Source organism: Labeo rohita, chromosome 2 (assembly GCF_022985175.1).
Source record: "Labeo rohita strain BAU-BD-2019 chromosome 2, IGBB_LRoh.1.0, whole genome shotgun sequence".
NCBI classification, from domain to species: domain Eukaryota; kingdom Metazoa; phylum Chordata; class Actinopteri; order Cypriniformes; family Cyprinidae; genus Labeo; species Labeo rohita.
Window position 1 is genome coordinate 31,678,115 of NC_066870.1, and position 24,786 is coordinate 31,702,900.

At 34.9% G+C, this 24,786-nt stretch overlaps 1 protein-coding gene and 1 long non-coding RNA gene across 3 annotated transcripts in view; one reads left to right on the forward strand and one right to left on the reverse strand.

Annotated features, from left to right (window-relative positions):
• Positions 1 to 24,786, forward strand: part of ece2a (endothelin converting enzyme 2a) — a 72,270-nt gene that overhangs the window by 24,241 nt on the left and 23,243 nt on the right. For both annotated transcript variants that reach the window (XM_051129521.1, XM_051129530.1), the window contains exon 3: positions 1,223 to 1,506. In XM_051129521.1, coding sequence (XP_050985478.1) covers positions 1,223 to 1,506 — 284 coding nt within the window. The remainder of the gene's footprint in view (positions 1 to 1,222; positions 1,507 to 24,786) is intronic.
• Positions 5,979 to 7,539, reverse strand: LOC127177420 (uncharacterized). Its single transcript, XR_007829225.1, has 3 exons — positions 7,369 to 7,539; positions 7,123 to 7,208; positions 5,979 to 6,172 (listed from the first exon to the last, which is right to left on the reverse strand). It is a non-coding gene; the product is annotated as an uncharacterized LOC127177420 (long non-coding RNA).

Sequence of the window (24,786 nt, forward strand, 5' to 3'; positions counted from 1 at the left end):
TTACAGGAATGAGTTGAATTATATTTTGAAATATATTCAGATAGAAAACAGTTATTTTTTGCTGTACTTTGGATCACATAAATACAGGCTTGGTGAGCAGAAGAGAAGCATTAACATCTTGTTTTAAACATTAAAATTAAAACAACTTGAAATTGAACAACTTTTTACTGGTAGTGTAAATCTGTTGAAAATTATTTGGGTAAATATTGGTAAAATGTTAGATAAATTTCATTAGAAATTCTGCCTTGGCTACTGAGATGAGTTTAATGTGAAGAAATAAAAAAAAAAGCAAATTAAATTTGATTAATAATACAATAATAAATAAATAATACTAGATTTTATTTTGGATGGCAAGTCCAAATTAAAAAACAAATTTTTTAAATTAGTTTTTAAATTAAGATTAGTTTTTTTGTTTGTTTGTTTGTTTGTTTGTTTTTTACTGAAGTGGGTTTTGATATTTTAAAAAAACATACTTTTTTTTTTTATTTGTTGGCACAAACTGGCACACTTGCACAGAATGGTTTTGTAATGAGATCTGGGAGAAGAGTGGCAGCCAGAGCGAGATAAATGCTCTATAAAGAGCTATAAATAGAGTTTGAGACGCTCTGGTTCAAACGTACTGTTAGGAGCCTCCAGGGAAACGCCTGTCGTCCTGCTGAGACTATGGCATGCAGGCTTCCAGATAACACCGAGAAAGCAGCAATGTTCCTGTGAAAAATGACTTCATGACTTTATCTTTACATGCAGTGTTAAGTGAGAAGAGAGATGTGTTGACTACAAACGGAGGTGAAGAACTGTAAAAAAAAAAATAAAATGACAGAGAAAATGCCTTTGATTAAACACCCTCTGTAAGATTGCTCGTTAAGCACTCTTTAATTAGACTAACGAAGGAGGCGATAATTAAAGTTGCTCTCGCCTCAGGAGCTGAGACGCCCAACCCCCGTGCTACAACAGGAAGTCGCAACATGTGACTTCCTGTCACTCACACCTCTGGTTAGATTGGTGATTCTGAATCATGTGACTAATTTTGAACGAAAAAAAAGTCACACAAGTGGCACATTTTAATATTAGAATGTATTGATTATGATAAAGTTCAAGTTTATGCTGCTTCATGAATTTTTTGGGCCTTGTGCTGTGTGTTCTTTCTCTTAGTCCTAGTAATGTAAGTAATTGAACTCTCAAAATGTTTTTACCTGCCAGACTCTCTGTTTGTCTGTTTCAGGTTGTGGTAACAGTGCTTTGAGCTATGATATGTACCAGGCTGGCTACTCCTCCATTACTAATGTGGATTACTCCAGCGTTTGTGTGGAGAGCATGGCGGAGAGACACAAGGACTGCGCTCAGCTCAGCTGGCTGTGTATGGACGCCCGGCGACTGGCCTTCTCTGATGGTGTGTTTGATGTGGTTTTGGAGAAGGGAACTCTGGATGCCATGCTGGTGGAGGAGACCGACCCATGGAAGATCTCGGAGAACGCGGCTCGACTGCTGCATCAAGTTCTCCTGGAGGTGAGGAACAACACTGAGTTTAACATTTCAACTTTAAGGGGCTTTAGCTGCCTGAATTCAGTCTTTCTTTCTTCAGTCGAAAAGAAATTAAGGTTTTTGAGGAAAACATTGCAGGATTTTTCTCTACATAGTGGACTTTAATGGGGATCAGCGGGTTAAAAGTCCAAATTGCAGTTTCTTTGCACTTTTTTTCAGAATTGCCTGATAGAAACGTGAAACTCTGACGTGCTTTTTTAGAATTGCGTGATATAAACTCACAATTTCCCAGAAAAAAATTTAATTGTGAGATATACACTCAAAATCCAGATTTTTTTTTTTTTTTTTTTTTTTAGAATTGCGAGTTTATAAACAAATTCTTAATTATAAGATATAAATTTGCAATTCGAACTGTTTTTGTCAGTTTATATCTTGCAATTCTGACTTTGACATGCAATTGTAAATTAGTAAGTTGGGATTGTCACTTTTTTTTGTCTTGCAGTTGTGAGTTTACATCTCGCAATTCTGTTTTTTTTTTCTTTGAATTGCCAGATACAAACTTTAAATTCTGACAGTTTTTCTCAGAATTGTAATACAAACTCACAATTGCCAGGAAAATTTTAGAATTGTGAGATATAAGCTCAATATTCAGCTTTTTTTCTCAGAATTGGGAGTTTATGTCATGCAATTGTGACTTTTTTCTTAGAATTGCGAGTTTATAATATTATAAATTTCGGGTTAAGTCAGAATTATGAGATACGAACTCTCAATTCTGAGAATATATCAGTCTTTTTTTTATAGGTAGCTGTGGAAGCCTGTTTCCACATTAAAGAAAAAAGAAAAAAGGTAATTGCGACTTTTTCTCTCACAATTCTGACTTTTTGCCTTGCAATTGTGATTTTATATGTTGGAATTCTGACTTTTTTTTCTCAGAATTGTGAGATATAAACATGAAATTGTGAGTTATAAAGTCCAGTTTGGAGGTGGGAAAAATAAACAAATAAATATATATGAGTTGAAACCCTCTAAAAGCCATCTTGGTCAAAAATGAGATAACGATACTGACTGAATGCTCTCCACACATAGTATATGTTCATCAAGTACTTTGATGTCAATTGTGCTAAATCCCAGCCTCAACCCATTCAGAAGTGCCAGTACTTACATAAAAACCTATAAAAAGTAGCCAGAAAGAAATGCTCATTTTAAAGGAAAACATCAGACGTACTTGGAGGCTTTTGCATCTGAACTCTTCATATATTTTCTCAGAATTGCGAGTTTATATGGCAATTCTAAGAAAAATTCTCAATTATGAGATAAAAATTTGCAATTCTAACTTTTTTTCTCAGTTTATATCGTTTATATATAGTTTAGTTTATATATGACTTTTTTCTCACAATTGCAAGTTTACATCTCGCAATTCTGACCTTTTTTTTCAGAATTGCCTGATACAGACTTGCAGTTCTGATGTTTTTTCTCAGAATTGCAAGATACTCACAAATGCCAGGAAAAATTTTGAATTGTAAGGATAAAAAAGTTTATATCTTGCAATACTGACTTTATAACACGCACTTGCGAATTAAGTCAGAATTATGATGTACAAACTTGCACTTCTAACACATCTAACAGTTCTGAGGGGAAAAACATTTTCTCAGAATTACAATTTTATATCTTACAATTCTGAGAAAAAAAGTCTCAATTGTAAGATGTACACTTGCAATTCTGACTTTTTTTTCTCAGAATTGTGGCAGCCTGTTCTTTTTTTAAACTTAATTTTAGAAGAAATATTTCGCATTTTGTGTGCTTTGGCATTTTTTAGAAATGTAATCTTGCCAAACATTTTTAGAGATTTCTGTATTTTTAGTAGCTCTGTATTTAAATAGTCTCATTTAAGTAGAGCTGTGCAAATAGCCATCCAGGAATGTTAACAAGATGGCAGCAAAGTGAACTGACTTTGAGCAGGACGTTGATGATTCTAGGAAGTATATGTTTGGCAGCTCATCTGGAGTCAGAAACGTTTCATGTACGCCGTATGAGTCAATTTTTACCTCTCGGGTGGAGATTAATTCTAAATTTGAAGAACTTCCACATCTGTCACATCCCTTAATGAAGATTGGAGGAAAATCACAGTACAGTCGACGTGCTAAGAGCATCTGACTCATGTTTAGTCACATAAGGGGCCACAGATGTAAAGTGTTTTTCCTTTTATCCTTAAATGAGCAATTCGAAGCTTGTGTTTTTAAAATCATAGGGGCTGAGTAGCTTTCACTCAATCCCACAATGCACTACTGCAGGAATTATTCATCAGATGTCACAGCGAGGGCCACGCGGCACGAAACAACCGCGTGTTTTTTGCATGTTAAAGGCCTGCTAATAGATGTTTTGACTCTTAAAACTCCTAGGAAGTATTTCCGTACAATCTAACCTTTCATCACAGCAGAAATCACAGAGCCATTTATATTTAATCTCTTTCTCTCATGTTAATAGTGTAACAGTCAGTTCAGTTTCCTCCCTTCATAGTTTATTCATCAGTATGTCAGAGCAGCACAGATTAGGTCTGCAGTGTGTGTGTCAGAGAGAAGAGTGTGTGTGTGTGTGTGTGCGTGTGTGTTCTCAACATTTTCAGGATCACATTAATGTTATTCACATTCCAGATGCATGATTTACATGATGACCACAACATTTAAAAATACACATCCAAAAATACGTACATCTTGTGATGTTTTTACACTTAAATAGCCTCAAGAAGGAAATAGGGAGGTTATGAACTAGAGAAAACAATCATACTGAGTACCGTTTTCTCCTTAGCAAAGCCTGTTAAGCTGTTTTATGCTTTCGGTTATGGAGAAACAAGGTCATCTCTCCCTCTGTTCCGGTGTTTGTGCTAATTTGCAGCTTTAGGTATTAACTCAATACTGAGAGGATAGAGGAGTCCAGATGTCGGAAGGTAAGTTCTGTCATGTTTTCAAACATGTTGTTAATCTTTTTTAAACACTTTCCAACCATTGTTGTGTGATCTTAGCTATGCTTCACATTAAGATGGGAACAGAAAAAGTAAAAAACGTACTATACCTTTCGCAATGTCATTATTGAAGGGGACATTGCATGCAAAATTCACTTTTGCATGGTGCTTGCATATAAATGTGCCTTTTTTATCCCCAAAAAACATACAGTCTCAGAAATCAAGCCGTTTTGATTTTGCCTGAGCAGTATGACATCATACTGCTCAGGCCCCGCCCATAAGTGCATTCTCTGCCCTCAGCCAGTTGTACGCCAGTTGTATGCCTTTCATAAAGACCCTAAAGAATCATACGAACTTGTGGAAAATGGGCTCCGATGTTCCCTTTATTAAAGAAATAGTTTGCCTAAAAATTAAAATTGTCATCATTTACTGTAAAGAAGACACAAAAGAAGATATCTTGAAGGCTGTTGTTAACCAAACAGTTTATGGGTAGCCATTGGCTTCCGTTGTATTTAACCGTCAACTGTTTTGTTACCTCTCTCTCAAACACACTTGTACGTGTGAGATTTACTGAAGAAAGAAACTCATACAGGTTTGGAACAATTTGAGGGTTATCACTGACTAAGTGATAACAGAATTTTCGTTTTTGGGTGAACTATTTGATTTAAAAAAAATTATTTATATATATATATATATATATAAATAATATTAATAATACATCTGGACTTTTTCAAGCTCTGTTAAGGCTGTGATAACTTCACTTAAGGTTGATAAAAGCAAGATAAAAACTAAATTAAAACCTAAACTCTGAGCCGAGTGTTGCAGTTGTGTTATTGTCTGGCAACTATTAGTCACTGATCAGAGTTTCAAGTGTATGAAATCCACTGACAGGTGAAGAATATCACGTTTGATATCACCACTTATTATATGTGCTCATAACAGAATATAGTCTTGATTTGTAAACTGGGGGTCTTCCATCAGCACTGTGTCCTTGAGCGTGACATTGAACCTATGGTTATTCCTGTGAGTTTTGACACATGACAGCAAGTAGAACATAATGCTCAGTTTTTGTTTGTGGCTAGGGCTTTTTCATATATATTTTGCATTTGTCTACCTCAGTATTTTTGTTTTTCAGTATAAACATCTAAACATACTTAAATAGATATACATTTACTTGAGATGGAAATGCAAGATTAAGTCTTGAAAAACTGAACAAAAAAATAAATATATATGCCACTGGGGTATGAACTAGTTTGCCCTTTGAATTAATTTAATTGGCAGATATTTGTTCTTTTTTTAATCATAAACTCACTTCATTTTGATTGGTTTCATATATATACAGTAGTAATTTGCAGGGTCGCACTGTTGCGGTATTGTGTGCGTGTGTGTATATATATATATATATATACAGTAATAATTTGAAGTTAATAGATTTGAAGAGCATTTAATAGATATTTGGTACAATGTCAATGCTGCCCTCATGACATACAAACACTCACACATTCATAACACTCTGGCATATTAAAACACTCTTAAACACTCAAACCCATTAAACCATCACCATGCCCACTCTCTGTCTCTCTCTCTCATACACACATGTAGGTGTGAGATTTATTTTTCAGCCTGACACGCTCCATGAATCACCCACATCCGTTTCCATAGCAACGCTGTCCGCACACACAGGGCTCCCTCCTCAAACACACAGATCGCTCCGGTGAGTGTCACACTTGTCTGTGGCGAAGAAGAGAGAGCTTTGTCTGATACTGTATGGATTCACTCTGCTGACCCTACAGAGTGTAAACAAGTCTTCTCAGTCTGTCCTTCTCATGCGTCTGAATGAGGATTTACCAGATGTTTGTTTTCATATAAGACTAATTATATTTTCTACAGACTAACCCAGTTCATAATATTCTGCAATTTTACTAACAATCAGGCTTTTCACCAAAAGCCTCTGTAGGACGCAAGAGTTTGTTAGATGCTTGTTATGTATTAAAGGAGTGTATTAAGTTGTCTAGTGACTGGAATGTAGTCTTGTTCTTTCCTTTTTGTGTTCTAAATAAAATATTGAAGCTCTGACGGCATTAAGTTCGAAATGTAATATATAAAATGACAGTGTTTTTCTTTGTTTGAATTTACAATTCTCACTATATGTACCACATTAGGTACAAAGTGAAAATTCACATTTAATATTAGAGTTTGTGTTTGACATTTTTTACATTAGTATTTAATTTAAACAGTAGTTTGATAATTATCAACACTGAATATAATTGATTTACTGCTGTGTTGGTTTTTCTGTTGCCATTTTTCAAATAGCATTGGTTACAGTTTTTTTTTTTTTTTTTTTTTGTGGATTCTAAAATACTTGCTTTGGTCTAATTAGAAAAATATATTTTTAGTCTAACTTTTGCATTTTTTAATTTAATTATTAATTAGGCCTATATTTATTATTTTAAATGCTATTTACTTTTGAGTCATTTTATCAGACCAGATTTATTCCTACAATTCAGTATCCAGGTATAAGTATCCACACACATAGTCCTTTATTACTTATAATTTACTATTAATCACTTTTAATCAATACTGGAATAGAATAGAATAGAATAGAATAGAAATAGAATAGAATGCTTCCAATTAAATGGATAGTTTGCCCAAAAATGAAAATTCTGTAATTAATTACTCACCTTCATGTTGTTCCAAACCCGTAAGACCTTCGTTCATCTTCAGAACACAAATTAAGATATTTTTGAAATCCATGAGCTTTCTGACCCTGCGTAGACAGCAATACAACTACCACATTTAAGACCCAGAAAGGTAGTAAGGACATCATTAAAATAGTACCTTTAAGTAAAGATATCACAACTTTCTATTAAATGATAGACACATGGTCTGTTAACTTTCACGTATCAGCCACACGCTATTAGTTTTACCTGTAATTTGCATACACACACTCACAGGTCAGGAGTAGCATTAAAGTTCAGTGCTGTCTTATAGAAAGTCTGAGACACATCTGACTGATCAAAAAAAAACTCCTCACTAATGGCTCAACCTTTATATATGAAAGTGCAGAAGGATGCCCACACACACTCAGAGTCTCTTACCGTCCCTTTGTTCTTGTCTTTGGTCTTAGCTAATACCTAAAGCTTCCTAATTACCATGCCTAGGGCCCGGTTACATAATACTTCAACAGAGAGAGAGAGAGAGAGGGAAGCAGCTGAGGAGGGTGGCTGCGGATTGGATGGTGAAATTGCACATCAACTCTCATTTTCTGTCTGCTCGTTTTCTTCATTTTCCCTCTCCTTTCTTTGCCCTCTGGCTCTTACACGCACTCTGAAAAGTAAACGAGAGAAAGCGGATCGAGAGAATGAGCATCTTATCTGATTTTTTTTTGCTATTTAATGAGAACTGTGGATGGAAAAAAAACAGGGATGTCAATCAATTCTAAATTTTAATTAAATAAATTACATGATATGCCAATTAATTGTTCCAAACAATTTCCAGAAGTTCTAAAATAGATTAAAACAACAGATTTGAATTGACAAAGGTACTTCTAAGACATTATGGCAGATGAAAGCAGGCATCACAAAACATGGCTTTAAAGTAAAAAAAAAAATTGTTTTAATTCAGCATATCAGTACCTCAATATCTGACTTCACACCGTCTATATTTTCTATTTTCACTGTCTCTTTCCTGATCTTTTAAGTCAATACACTGTTTTATATTTATATATACAATATCCAACGGTATGTTTAAAAAAAGAGATGAGATTTTTATGCATGTGGGTAAGCTTGTTTAGCTGTCAGCTCTTCAAAGTGTTGATAGCTCCCTTGTTAGTATCAAACATGCACAGCAGTGTGCTAAAAAGAGTCGGAGTTATGTAATACTGCAGTCATGATTCTTTGGTCTCAGACAGTCAGAACTCTGCTTATATCAATCAGACATTGCAAAATAAAATTTGGGATGTGATGGTCTCAGTGTGTGGGATGAAGTCTTAAGTATGAGACACGTGGAGTGTAAGGTGTAGTTTGAGGGTGCAGTAAACTGTATATCATGTAGTGGAACAGAGTCGTGCACCTTGTAGAATTGAATTGAGAATTTATAATTTATATTTGATTTCAGGTAGCAAATAGGATGCAGATTTGTTCAAATGGAGTCACATAACGTTGTTTGCAGTAACAAATTTTGAATTTTGACAGCATTGTTTGAAAGTTTTGAAGTATTAAAAAGACTTTAAGTTTGACAGGTTATAGGCCTTACGGATTGACTGATGGATGGATGGATATGCATGTATGTATGTATGGATGGATAGAGGGATATGTAGATGGATGAATGGATGGACAGATGGATATGTAGATGGACAGACGGATGGATGGATGGATAGGTAGATGGATGGGTGGACGGATGAATAGATATTTAGATGTATGAATACATAGTTTGATGGATGAATAGATGGATAGTTAGATGGATGGATGGATGGATGAATGAGTATGTTAAAATGTATGAATAGATGGATGTATGTATATGTTTGAATAAATGGGTGGATGAATAGATCGATAGGTGGATGGATGCATAGATCTGTACAAATTTATGAATAGATAGATGATGGATATGTAGATTGGATGGATGGATAAATAGATGGATAGTTAAATGGACGGATGGATGGATATGTAGATGTATGAATAGATAGATGAATCGATGAATAGATGGAGAGTTAAATGGATGAATGGATGGATGAATAGATATGTAAATGTATGAATAGATGGAGAGTTGGGTGAATGGATTGATGGATATGTAGATGGATGGATGGATGGATGAATAGATGGAGAGTTAAATGGATGGATGAATGGATGGATATGTAGATGTATGGATGGATGGATGGATGAATGAAAAGGTTGGCAGTTAAATGGGTGGATAGATGGATTTGTAGATGATGAATGGATGAATAGATGAATAGGTAAATGGATGGATGAATAGATATTGAGATGTATGGATGAATGGATGGATATGTAGATGTATGAATAGATGGATACTTAAATAGATGGAGGAATAGATATGTAGATATATGAATAGATGGATGGATGCATGAATAGGTGGATGAATTGATAGAGTTTTATTGATTAATTGTTTGATTAATCAGTAAACTATTTGAACTTTTCCCATAATGTGTTTCCCATAATTTCCTCTTTATTATTTGAATTCAAATTACAGTGAAACTTCCTGTGGCCAGTTCAATTCAAATTCACACACATGAGTTAAAAGTGAGCCAGGTTATTGATTCTGAATTTTGACCACCATGTTGGTGATCATATAACTTTCTCCTCATTTGGCAAAACTAAATGATTGATTATAGACTGAGATCAAGTGATTCACCATTTTCTAAACATTTTTAAAGTAATAAGTACATTTTAAATGTATTTCTAGCCGTTTTTCTAGTTAATTCTCTGTTACGTGTTCACTCAAATAGTTCAGGGACCGAGCATTTATGTTTCTACCCCTGTGTCCCAGGCCGCTCTTGTTTGCGGTTTGTTCTGTGTGTGTTTTCATGTGTGAATGCATATGAGTGCCTGTGTGTCTGCAAAAGAGAGTTGCAGCTGGGGATTTGGAGAGATGATTTTGGGACCTGTGTATTTTGTCTTATTAAAGATTTAGGCGCTCTGCTGACTGCCTGCAGGCTTTACATAAACACTGACCTGACTGGCAGAGAACTGCTGTCACATACAGATTAAAATTTCATCATCTGACACCAACACCCTGGCAGAAATCGTGAATAGTTTTGTAGGATGCTGTATACATACTGCTTGAAATGAATTTCCTCATCTGAAAGCATCTGTTCCTGTCACCCAGTAAGTCTTGAGAAAAATCCAGAAACTTCGCCACAGCAACCAGCCCACATCAAACTCTTCCTGCCCCTGCAGTTCGCACAAGGAAACCTTGAAGGCAGATTGATGCTCAAGACTTCTGCCAGGTCCTGTGTCCTTGTACAGTAATGTTGAAGGGGGCATATTTTACAATTTTGTTGCATTTTATTTTTTACATGTCTATTTTATACCCTTTTTTAATACGATGCCTTTAAGATAGATAGCTAGAACAATAGATAGATGGATAGAGAAACAAACAGAATGACAGATGGAAAGATGGATAGAAGGATAGCTGGACAGAGAGACAGAACGATAGAACAATGGATGAATGGATGGAGAGAAAGATAGACAGAACAATGGATGAATGGAGGGATAGACAGCCAGAGCGAACAACTGAATGACAAAAGGATGGATAGATAGACAGACAGAATGATGGATGGATGGACAGGGATCAACAGAGGGAATGATGGATGGAACGAATAGAAAGATGGATGGTTGGATGGATGGTTGGACAGACAGAATGAATAGAACAATGGATGGACAGATGGATAGGCAGACAGAGTGAACAATTGAATGACCAAAGGATAAATAGAATGATAGAAGGATGGATGGATGGACGGACGGACAGAGAGAAGGATGGATGGATGGATGCATGGATGCATGGATAGACGGAGGACGAATGGAACAATGGATGGATGGAGAGACAGAGAATGACTGAATGATAAAAGGATGGATGGATAGATAGACAGAATGATAGAATGATAGATGGATGGAGAGACAGAGAGAACAATTAAATGACAATGACAGAATGAAAGAATGAATAGGATGATGGATGGACGGAAGGATGGGTAGATAGGCAGACAGAAAGATGGATGGATGATGGATAGACAGACAGAACGAATAGAATGATGGATGAATGGATGAGAGAGAAAATGCTTGAATGACAAAAAGAATGGATAGACAGAATCATAGAGTGATAGAACAATGGATGGATGGATGATGGAGGGACAGAGGGAATAATGGAAGGATGGATAGACATGGATGGATGGATGGATGGACAGGAAATGATGGATGGATGGAGCAGACAACGAATAGAACGATGGATGGATGGAGAGACAGAGAACGATTAAATGACAAAAGGATGGATGGACAGAATGAATAGAACGATGGATGGATGGATGATGGATGGACAGAGGGAAGGATGGATAGATAGGCAGACAGAAAGTCGGATGGACAGATGGATGGATGGATGGATGGGTAGATGGAGAGACTGAACGACGGATGGATAAATAGATATAATGATAGAATTATGGGTGGATGGATAGACAGACAGACAACGATAGAACAACGGATGGTCAATGGATAGAGAGACTGAACAACCAATGTATGGATGATAAATGGATGGACAGAATTATAGAACGATGAATGGATGGATGGATAGAAAGACTGAACAACAGAAAGAAGGATGGATGGATGGATGAATGATAGACAAATAGAAAAAACATACGGTTAGTTGCACTGTATTTTCTGCACTCAGCACTGTTTTTGGGTTCTGACCCTCCAGTTGAACCATTGTGTTAGATTTTATCTACATACTACATTGAACTCAAAAGAATGAAATGGCTCCTTTGAGAGCTGCCCTGCTAATGCATTTCAGTGTAAAGGTAGAAATTAAGAAGGATTTTTTACAGACAGTTTGAATAAAGAAAAGAAGAGAGCAGATGGGGGAAATACAAAATGGAGGCATTATTAGAGGCAGTATAAAGAAAATGAAAGCTATTTAGTGTAGTGGAAAAGAGAGACATATGGACAGTAGGACAGAGAAACACTATTTCTGTTTGTGTGTGTGTGTACGCCTGAGGCAGATTAGACAAGCTGTGTTTCTCTCCTCATACATTCACCTCTCATCCCAAACACAGATGGCTGACAGTATGTCCACTCGGTCCCTCACACACGCACACGTATATACCATGTAAACATGCATTTGCGTTTGAAGTGTGATGTTAACACTTCCAGTGGTTGATCAGAGGTGTGAGATGCTATGCACCATCCTTGTGTGTGTTTGTCAAGATCTTCAGATCTACTTCCAGAAGACAATGTTTCTGTCAGAGAATGTTCTCAGTTGTCAGATAATTTTATCTATTTTACCAGAAACAGGTAACAATTTGTTCTGGTTAGAAACAGTTGAGAAATCAGAGATTTTATTTGTCATTGCACATGCATTTTGTTGATTTGGAACATCTAAAGAAAAAAAAAAACAGATATTTGAATTAGAAGTTAGTGTAGCTATATTTCATAGTCAGCTGATCACAGTATCAGCACTGAGAGCTAAATTCCTCTCCTCTTCATGAATAACAACACTCCATTTGTTAAAAGATGGAACTGGCAAGATCATAGGCATTATTCAGACCCGAGGACAAATTTAACAGCGTGAGTGTACAGATTTAAAGAAGAATCCAGGCCTGAGAACAAAGTCTGCATTGCGTTCTGAGCTCATAGAAGGTGAATTTGACCATGGCATCTTACTTTTAGCAGTTCAATAATGTGTCACTTCAGTGCTAGAATGAGCGTGAGGCTAATTTTAGACCGTGCATTTGGTTGAGGACTTCAAGGCCAAACACAAGGCAAAGTGAAATGGAGAAATTTGTTAATGTGTTTGTATAAATCCAATGAAATTTCAGCAACTGAAAATGACAGGAATTTTCAGTTTCACATTAGATTGTATGTTGAAATACATCATCGGTCGAGCTATTCAATGTCCATAGCTTGTCTCGAAAAAGTAATTCTAGAGAACCGCATTTTAATAAATATATGCACTATATTACATATTATGTATTTTTTCATTATTGAATGTATGAGTGAATACATCAATTGCAAGTTTTTATTACAGACACTATTTAAATGTTTATATGACAAAAAATTAGAGTTAAAAACATAATTTTCTTATTAAGAAGTTGATATAAACACACTTTTTTTTTTTTTGAGTGCTGATCATCAAAAACATTTGATTAATTAATTGATTATGAGATAGACTTTTTCAGTTACATTTTTCTGCTAAATGATCATTTTCGTTTCTGTAAAAAACAAACAAACAAAATCTCACTAACAGGGCCTGGTTATCTCATATACAGTTATGTAAACGTTCCAGAATCTGCAAAATGTTAATTATTTAACCAAAATAAGAGGGATCATACAAAATGCATGTTGTTTTTTATTTAGTACTGACCTGAATAAGATATTTCACATAAAAGACATCCAAAAAAAAAAAAAAAAAAAAAAATCATGAAAAAAATCAAAATTATAAAAATGACCCTGTTAAAAAGTTTACATATGCTTGATTCTTAATACTATGTTGGTACCTGAATGATCCATGTTTTTTGTTTAGTGATAGTCGTTCATGATCGAGTAGAAAAATCCTCTAGATTCCACAAATTCTTTGGTTTTTCAGTATTTTTGTGAACTTGGACCCTTTCCAAAAATGACTGTATGATTTTGAGAACCATCTTTTCACACTGAGGACAAGTGAGGGTCTCGTATGCAACTATTACAGGAGGTTCAAACGCTCACTGATGCTTCAGAAGGAAACACTTAGGGTAAATTTTAATTATTTTGTCCTCTGGAAAACATAAGTATGTATGTATCTTCTGTAGCTTCTGAAGGGCAGTACTAAATGAAAAAAATGTACACATCTTTATTCTGTTCAAAAGTTTTCAATCCCCAGCTCTTAATGCATAATTTTTCCTTCTGGAGCATCAGTGAGCGTTTAAACCTTCTGTAATTGTTGCGTATGAGACGCTCACTTGTCCTCAGTGTGAAAAGATGGATCTCAGAATCATACAGTCATTGCTGGAAAGGGTTCAAATACACAAAAATGCTGTAAAACCAAAGAATTTGTTGGACTTGAAGGATTTTTCTGAAGAGCAGCGGGCAGTTTAACTGTTCAGGACAAACAAGGGACTCATGAACAACTATCACTAAACAAAAAACAAACAAAAAAACAGCTTTGGATCATTCAGGTAACAGCACAGTATTAAATATCAAGTGTATGTAAACTTTTGAACAGGGTAATTTTCATGAATTCAACTATTATTTTCTCTTGTTAACTACATTTTATGTGAAATATTTTATTCAGGTCAGTACTAAATAAAAAAATAACATGCATTTTATATGATCCCTCTTATTTTTTTGAAAGGTGAAAGTAAACTTTTGACCTCAACTGTATCTCACAATGTGTCACACCATGTTCAGATTTGTCATATCAACAGTCACAAATTTTAATATGATTCCGATATTTCTCATTGTTTTCTGCCAAGAACTTTTCTCATTTGTTTTAAATGACCATCCTAAACATATGAAACAAAGTTCATACTTAAATATAACTGAAAACTCCATTAGGTTTCATTAGCTATGAAAGAGCAACTTCTGAGCAACCAAGCAAATCAATTTCCCTCTGGGTTTTGTTTAGCACATCTTCTCTGTACAAACACTTCACCTTCCTAAAAGTCAAGTATGTGCAAATCAGCATGTGCATTAACAACAGTTTTACAAACACACACACACACACACACACACTCATCTGCACACACATTTTCTCTATTTCCGGGCTAGTTTGATGGTCATTGCCAGGTCCTTGTGTTTTGATTGGTGATTAGCCCGTAAGATGGCTCAAGTGCTCATTATATTTCTAGATAACACACACATTCTCATTTATCTCATCACTCTGATTTCCTCTCTTGTGCTCTCCTTGCCTCTCTCCATCTTCTCCGTCTCTCCTTTTTCTTTTCCTACTTAGGTTTTCTTTTTTTCAGGGCATTACTGCTTTAATCCTTCATTCAGGATTTATCTTCACTCATGAAAGGACAAAATCCCTCGTTTCTTTTCTCTTATTTTTCCTCCTGTCATCCATTCAGCACCTGGTTAAGAAGAATTACTTGGCATGCCAGCTCATTTGTTTCTGTTCATTATTACTTTTCCTTTGTGTGTGATACGAAATAACTATAGCACACATAGACTTCTAATAATCAAATGTTTCCTATAATGAATATGGGTGTAAAATCACAAAAATTCTCTTTAATAATACTCTGAACCTTAAGTATTTTTTAAGTGTTTTATTTTAAGGATTCTGGTGGTTTTACAGTTTTATGCATTTTTTTCCCCCTGACTGTGTTTTTAAATAAGATGGGGTAACTCTTTGAATTTTGTGCTAATGGAAAAAGTTTTAATAAATTAAAAGTCATCTGAGATACACATATGGGTTTGGGTTTGTGTCTGTGACCGTTTATCTTGTCAAATTTGTCAGTAGAGGTCATGTGGAGTGTTTTAGCTCCTATAGAGTGTTTTTCTGGATGTTTATTTGCATGTATGTTTGTGTGTGAGCCCGCGTGCAACCCTCTCCCACACACTGCAGCCCAAATCACAGAGACAGAACCTCTCGCATCCCGACTCTGTTACCACGGAGATGAGAGGCTAGTATCGACTGCAGAGCAGCGTTGCTATGGAAACACTGGATGCCTACTGGGAGGGGGCCACCGTTAATTAGAGCCAACGAGAGACAGATAGACAGGACGAGAGACAGAGAGAAGACGACAGTTTCTCTTGATGTTGGAGCTGGGCACTGCGTGTACAGTCAGAGCAGGTTCTGTCCAGTTTTCAGGGAGGCGCTGCCTCGCTTTTGCACGAATGGACTGTAACAGCATCTCTCTCGCTCTCTTATGGCTCTTTCAATGCAATTCCAGAACTTAAGAGCCGTTATGTTATAGTTTATACTCTTTGTAGTTTTTTATTTATTGCTAGTGGAATGCAGTTGTCATGCAAAAAATACCATGTTATTAACATATGTACACTACTGTTCAAAGTTTTGGGTTCAGTAAAATTTTTAATGTTTTTAAAGGTCTTTTCTGCTCATCAAGGCTGTGTTTATTTGATTTATAATACAGAATAAAATTGTAATATTGTGGAATATTATTGCAAATTAAAATAGTGTTTTTCTATTTTAATATACTTTAAAATAGAGTTTATTTCTGTTATCAAGCTGAATTTTCAGCATCATTACTCCAGTCTTTAGTGTCACATGATCCTTCAGAAATCATTCTAATATGCTGATTTATTATTAATGTTGAAAACAGTTGTGCTGCTTAATATTTTTTTGGGACCTGTGATACTTTTTTCAGGAACCTTTAATGAATGAAACATTAACAAAACATTTTCTATTCTAATTTTCGATTTCCATTTTGAGTAAATGTTATTCTTTTTAGATTTTTATTTATCAAAGAATCCTGGTTCCAAAAACATTTTCCAGTTTTCAACGTTGATATATCAGCATATTAAAATGATTTCTGAAGGATCATGTGACACTGAAGAATGGAGCAATGCTGCTGAAAATTCAGCTTTGCATCACAAAAAATATATTTTTATAAATGTATATATATATTTTTTTTAAGTATATTAAAATAGCAACCTGTTATTTTAAATTGCAAAAATATTTAATAATATTGCTTTTTCCCCTGTATTTTTGATCAAATAAATAGAACTTTGACGAGCATGAGACTTCTTTAAAAAACATTAAAAATCTTACTGATTCCAAACAGGTGTGTGTGTTTGTATGTGTGTGTGTGTGTACACATTCAGAAATAAATGTAAAACAAAAATCACATTTTAAAATATATTAAAAAAGAAAACCATTATTTGAAATAAATAAATAAATAAAATTTGGTCAAATAATAAAAGAGACTTCTTTTCAAAAATGTTATCTTGTATTTTATTTAGAATAATTTTTTATTATAATTAAAAAATAAATATTTCATGATATTGCTGTTTTTACTGTATTTTAGTCAAATAAAATGTGGTCAAATAGTAAGAGACTTTTCAAAAATCTTTCCAATACAGTTAGTTTAAATTATATAAAGTAATTCCAATATGTATATGAAGAGTTCATTTGCAAAAACAGATAACTCTGTTTATAACAATTTTCAAAAATCATATTTTATCATTGTGCATTTCAATTAATCTCAATCAAACTGCCATTGAGTTATTAGGGTTTAGGTAAAACATAACTAAAAATACAGATAATTAACACAAAAAATGCAATAAGAAACATGATAACATCATAAAAAACAGTTATCTGTTTTTGCAGATAAACTCTTCATATATTGCCGTGTTTTTGGACATGATTTCATGGTAAAATCATGTTTTTTAGAAACATGATAGTAATATCAAGTGCCTTGAAAAGACCATTATATATGAATATGACAATCATACACACGTTTTCTAGCAAAAATAGGTGAATCTCAAATACTGCTGTAGCTTTCAGATCATATTTTATTACAACAAATTGATTTTCATACAATGTTTACATGGTACTCCAAGGTACTTCTGAAAATACCATGGTACATAACCAAACCAAGGTACTTTTTTGAACTTCACTTACAAACAGGTGCCAAAAAGGACCATGATTTATTTTTTATTTTTTAAACAGTGGTATTTTTTAAGTGAATGGTTAGATCAATTTTAATGCAATGGTATTGCTCTAAGAAGAACCATGGAGTAAAACCATGGTACATTAAAATTCTGTACTATTTTAAAGTGTAGTATTACCTTTCGTACCATGGAACTGCCACAGTACGTTTTTGGTTGAGTTTTTTGGTGATGGTACTAGAATTTCAATTTGAAGAGATATATCAAAATACCATGGTACAGAGAAAATCATAATTATACAGTAGTGCATACATGTGTCTGTGTGGCATCAGTAATCTTGTAGGGCAATATTAATCTGCATGTGTAATCTGCCAGATGGAATTAGTTTGAAGTATGATGTCATTGTTGTGATTACAGTTTTCCCTTTGGTGATGTCAAGCCTCTTCAGCCAATCAGAACATACCAGCTTAAGTCCATATGAAGAAAACAAAGCAGGTTTGCGTCAAATTATTAGACAAATACTTATTTATGACAGCGTTTGGGATTACACTGAGGGTTAGAGACATGGGTGTGTGTGTTTAGCACAGTCATTAGTTTTTATGGGCTGTCTTTGTAAACATTGTGAGTCAAAGGCGAATATTAGCGCACAGATGAACTTTCCTGATATTGCGTCAGCAGCAGCACTGCAGTAGAGCTGGCAGTGAGTTTCATACAGCCAAAGAATCACAAACACAAACAGAGTTTCTCCTTCTCCCATAGTTGATGTGCTTTACTTGAACAGTGTTTTTCAATCATGACGTCTAATAGCGTTTTAGGGCCACAAACTCTGCCCGATGAAGCTGAGAATGAAGTCATCGGCAGTAAACTTAGTCATCAAGGTTGCTTATGTGTTTTTCCAAGTGCTCATCAAATTTTGTAGATACGTGTCATCAAAATAGTCGCATGGTCTCTCTCTTTTCTCTCTGCGTAGGGAGTTGCTGAGTATGCAGAGCAGATTAGATTTGAATGCTAAGCAGAAAAGTATGGTGATGAAAGAGTGAGGGTGTTGAAAAGACGAAAGCTATTTATTAACTCATCATATCACCTCATCCTAGATAGATAGAGAGTTATAAAGTGTCATGTTCGTCCTTTAGTCTCCAGGAGGTCTACCTGAGGAAAGTCCATTAGCATTCCTGTTAATTTCTCAGCATTTGCACTTGACACAGTTGTTTTTGAGCCGATCAGCTGAGCTCTAAATGTCGTATCACTATTCACTTTGGGAAATTTGGGAAATTATGTCATTGATACAATTGGCTGATGGCACCACAAGAACATGCACAGTCCCAAAACATTCATTAGCAACTGTCCTGAGTTGTGACGTTAATGGCGGCATGCAGGGAAAAATTTGTGTTTATTTCCACAGGGTGCTGATGAAGCATCTGCTATACTAGTAAGTATCAAATGATTATAGTCCTCATAGCAGCAGTGCCTTTTTCTGATTGGCTCAGACACTTTTCCTGGGTTAGTATGGAATCAGCGTATATTACTTATATGTATGTGACCCTGGACCACAAAACCAGTCATAAGGGTCAATTTTTCTAAACTGAGATTTATACATCATCTGAAAGCTGAATAAATAAGTGTGATAAAACAATATTTGGCTGAGATACAACTATTTCAACATCTGGAATCTGAGGGTCCAAAAAAATCTAAATATTGAGAAAATCGCCTTTAAAGTTGTCCAAATGAAGTTCTTAACAATGCATATTACTAATCACTTTGATATATTTACAGTGGGAATTTTACAAAATATCATAATGGAACATGATCTTTATTTAATGTTCTAATGATTTTTGGCATAAAAGAAAAATCAATCATTTTGACCCATACAATGTATTTTTGGTTATTGCTACAAATATACCCCAGCGACTTAAGACTGATTTTGTGGTCCAATATTTTCACCTGCCCTTATTTATTTTGTTTTAAATTTAATTTAATTATTTTTTATTAGTTTCATTTTTTATGAGTTATTTTTTTATTTTTTTTTTTTTGGTGTTTTTTATTTAATTTTATTAATTTGTATATGTTGTTTTTGTTTTTTTGCAGCTTTTTTTTTAGTGTTAAACATTTTCACCTGTCCTTATTTATTTTACTATTTATTTTATTTTATTTTATTTTATTTTATGCTGTTTTTGTTTTTATTTCATTTTGTTGATATTGTTTATTTGTTTTGTTTTGTTTTTTTGCTTACGTTTTCACCTGTCCATATTCATTTTATTTTACATGTTGTTATTTGTTTAATTTAATTTTGTTGTGTTATGTTGTTTTTGTTTTATTTTTTCACCTATCTTTATTTGTTTTTTATTTGTTTTATATTATTATATTTTAATTTTAAGACATTGTTGTTGTTGTTTTTTTTTTGTATTTAATCTCTTTTTTTCTGTGTTAAAATATTTTCACCTGCCCTTATTGAATTGTTTTTATTTTTTTGTGTGTTTGTTTTTTATTCTGTTTTATCATTTTTTTTTTTTTTTTTTGTGTTTAATCAGTTTTTATTTTTAATTATTTTTTATTTTATTTTATTTTATTTTTTATTTTATTTATTTTATGTTGTTGTTGTTTTTATTTAATTGTGTTGTGTTGTTTTTGTTTTGCTTTTTACAAAAACCCAAATATTTTCATCTGTGCTTATTTTTTTATTTTATATTATTATATTTTATTGTGTAATGTTGCGTTTGGTTTTATTTTATTTTGTTATGGTGTTTTTGTTTTCTTTTTAATCTATTTTTTCCAGTGTTCATTCATTTCCAGTGTTCATTCATTTTCCAATATTTTCAGCTCCCCTTACTGTTTTTATTTATTTTATTTTATTTTATTTTATTTATTTTTGTTGTTTTGCCAGCAAGCAAACACAACTCTCATTATTTTTGCAGTTAAGTTTGTTGCCACTGGTGGTGCAAAAGTTGCACACTTCTCCTTTAAACATTTCTGTAGACCTTTCACAGTGTACCTGCAGCTTTCCCAGAGGGCACTCTGTATTTATATGTGTGTGAGTGTGTCAGGGTGCACAACCTCACACTTGAGACATGTGTCTGACATTAAAATTGATTTGACAACCCCCCTACCAAATCAAACCAAACCAAACCAGTCCACTGCTGGGGCCATTACTCTAAGTTGTTGAAAAGAATATAAAAAACATTTACAACACTGTCCTCCCTCACACACACACACACACACACACACACACACACAAAGATAGCTCACTGATCTCTGTTCCACATGCTTAGCAACCTTAGCCAGTGACAGTCACCTATATTATTATGGAAAAATAGCTTATCTGTCTCTCATGTAACACACACACACTGGACTATCTCCTCATCAGAATCATGCTGACAGAGTGTAATGTAGTTCAGAGACTGCTGAGTGTGGAGTAGAAACAGATTTTCTGGAGTTTTCCATCTCATTAAAGGCCTGGCCAAGGTCACCATCCTCTCCCGCTCTCTTTGTCTCTCTCGCTCTCTCGTTCTTTCTCCCAAGGGAAAGGTGTGCTGCATGCTGAGTGAGTTGTGTGTATTTGCTTGCTAATAAGAGTGTGTACGTTTTCTCTCTAGACGTGCAAATGATGCAGTGGAAAAAAAAAAAAAACCTTCCATGCTGTGTCTGAGATGGGAGCTTTAACTTTCCACGCTCAGGCGGGGCCGTCCTGAGACCCAGCTGACTGCGTATGGGGCTGAACCAGTCGTTTGTGACCTCTGCTCATTCACCTTGGCTGTTCCCATGGCGATGGGTAGCCTGCGGGATGCAGGTGAATGGGAGGAAGCCTGACAAGCATCGCTAGCGCTCTGATCGATGAGAGAACACAGGAGTAGGCCTAAGATTGTGTGTTTAAAAGAGGATCTTGTGGGATTTTGAGACTATACGTTATTGTGGGGATTGGGTTGTGGTGCATTTAGTTGATCTCTTGAAAAAAAGCAAGGACTGAAACCCTATTGTAATTGTTAGAATGGCCAAGGATAAGCATTCTCCACTTAAAAGTGATCAGGCAGACCAAACCATAAGTCGTAGAGACTTGAAATTTGGAGGGATGGTACTATTCACACCGTCTACAGCATTACCCAAGGCTTGCCCCAATCGGCCTGGCGGGGGCGCCACAGCAATCAAAACTACGAAATCGCTCACAAGTCCCTTACTATTAGTCGTAGGCTTGAGTTTTGTCTTTTTTGTCTTGATATTTGTTTTTAATTTAATTTAATTTTATTTTGTACTATGGTACTATTCACATTGTCTAATCAAAAATACAAAATCGCTCTTAAGTCCTAAACCATTAGTCACAGGCTCATGGTTTGCTTTTTGTTTTGTTTTTATTTTTTTTTTTTTTTTGGGGGGGGTTGCTTTTGTTTTGCTTTTAATCTTTCGTATTTTTATCTGTCCCTATTTTTATTTTATTTTATTTTATTTTATTTTATTTCATTGTGGTGTGTTTTCACCTGTCTTAATTTATATTGTTTTGTTGTTGTGGTTTTTTGTTTTGTTTTGTTACTGTTTTAACTATTAAAATAGTTTAACCTGTCTCTGTTATTTTATTCTTTTTTTTAATGTTGTTTTTGTTTTTATGTTGTTGTTTTTTTTTCAGTGTTTTCCATTTTATTTTATTTTATTATTACTTTATTTTATTATTTTGTATTTGTATTTTTTGTTGTTTTTGTTGTTGTTGTTGTTTTGTGTGCTCAGACACATGCCTCGGATTTGGTCGTCACCCTAGTGAAAATTTTGGGTATTTCGGATTTTTCGAAAAACCAAAAGTTCAAAAAGCCTTTGTTACAAGGGCACACCAAAACGTTTGTAAGGGGCGGAGCCACATTTAATAAAATGCCTATAGCTCTTGAATGAAAAGAGATTTTTACCAAACTCAGAACACACATGTAAAAGATTAATCTGACGTCACAGAAAAAAAATGCAGAGTTTGGCCACTAGGTGGTGCTATAAACATAAAATCAACTATAACTACGCACCTGTTAGTCCGATCAACTTGAAAATTGGTATGCCATGTCTTTGTCCAAAATGCTATAAATGTCTATGAGGACATTTGTGTATCTCCAAGAACCTGGCCACTATTGGCCAATGAATCTTGTGCACCTATAAGACAACGTTAGCCGAGGCCAATCAGAACGAAACTCAGTGGGCATGTTCGACTCATGGCCCTAGAGGTCTGTAAGAATTTTGAAAGTAATTGACCACTAGATGGCGAGTTTTACACTATGTAATCACGTGGTGTTTTCACACATCCACACAATATTCATATAATTAAATTTAGAAAAGGGGTGTGGTCAAATTGTATGCAAAAGCAGGTATCTCTAAAACAAAAACTCAGAATGTCACGAAAATTGGTGAGGACAAGCAAAACATGATTCTAAACAAGCATGGAACGTTTAATGGAGATCGGATCGTAGGAGGCGCTATAAATGTTTAAAAGCTTTAAAAATCATGTATTTCCTTAGTAAATTGGCTGTAAATGGTTTTGTCTAACTGTGATCTAAGTGGTTACGTGCTTGCTAAACAAAACATAACTCCTTTTTACACATGTTTAAAGGCCTTAAAGTGCTTGGACCCCATTTTTCTTTTCTTTTTTTTGGGAGATTGCTCAGGTGTTCTGCTAGTACTCACTAGCCCAATTCTCTGTGATACTTTAGGCAGTAGTTATGGCTCGAGTCTGTTTTTCAAACTACATTTAGTCTATTGGATTTCATTATCTGCCAGGTGAAAAAGCAAAAGCAATAGCACATAGAAGAACATTTGAAGAAGAAAAGATGGTAAAAATAAACTTTGGAGGATCCAAGCGTCATCAGACCCTGCATGCTTCTTCACAATCGCCTCACGCCTTGCATTATCTCAGTCTGCCTCACACCCACTCCCACTAAACAAACACCGCTCACTCCCTTCCCACCTGCCCACTCTCTAATAGCTCCACAGACAGAGAGACAGAGAGCCAGCGTGACAGGACAGAGTCACAGTTGGTGAGTATGGGTATCTGAGTTTATGTAACTGCCTCAGCCGGTCCATCTCAGCTCAGGGGTGGTGGGGAGTGGAGGGCAGATGAAACCGTATTATTTTCTAGTTACATAATATTTAGTGTATGAAGAGCTGGCAGCAATGACCAGAATTTCAATGAGTTTTTTTTTTTTGCCGTCTTTGCTCTTCATTTTTAAGGACACCACACACACACTCAGGCTAGCGCACACATGTACACATCATGCTGTCTGAATCCTCTCAAAGCCTCTCTGCTTCCTCCAGAGGATTTCATGTCAAATAAGGTTGACTGAGCCTCACTTTCATTGCACAAGGTGAAGACGGCAGGACAGTGATTTGATCTCTGTCTCTCTACAGGCAGCTGATATAAGTGTGCTTTTTACATTACAGCTGCATTTCTGTGGGATCCTGGAGATTCTTTCAGGTCATTTCAGATCTTACTGATTTTTCAAGAAGAGATTTTTATAAATCTGTAAATCACTTCCAAAAGTGTTGTGTACTGCATAACCATGATTATTTGGACATGTACCATGGTAATACCATGGTATTTTTTTTAGTACCACGTAAAATATATAATGATATGCCATTACAAAAAGTATTGTGGTGGTACCATGATACATTGTTCATATCAGAAATAAGTACTTTGATATACCATAGTGTTTGAATAGTACTCCAAGGTACACAAAATAAAAGAATAGCAGCACTACCTTTAATGGTGTTAAAACATAGTAGTACCATGTCACAGTTTGGTACTTTCTTTGTAGATTTGATCAATAAGTATTACTTTATGGACTGTTTAGTCTTGCACATGAAAAAAGTTTCCATTACACTTCATTTTACAGTATGTGTACTTACCCAAGAAAGTACTAAGTAGTATAAGGTGACTACATAGGTTAAGGTTAGGTTTAGAGGTAGGTTCAGGGTTAGTACCTAGTTATAACCACTTATTGTATATAAGGACACATGCAGAACAGGGCTGTGCTACCAAAGTTTCTTTGAACAGGGTACTACCATGATATTTTTGACATCTCAATGGTAATACCCTGTATATGGTAATACCATATAAATATA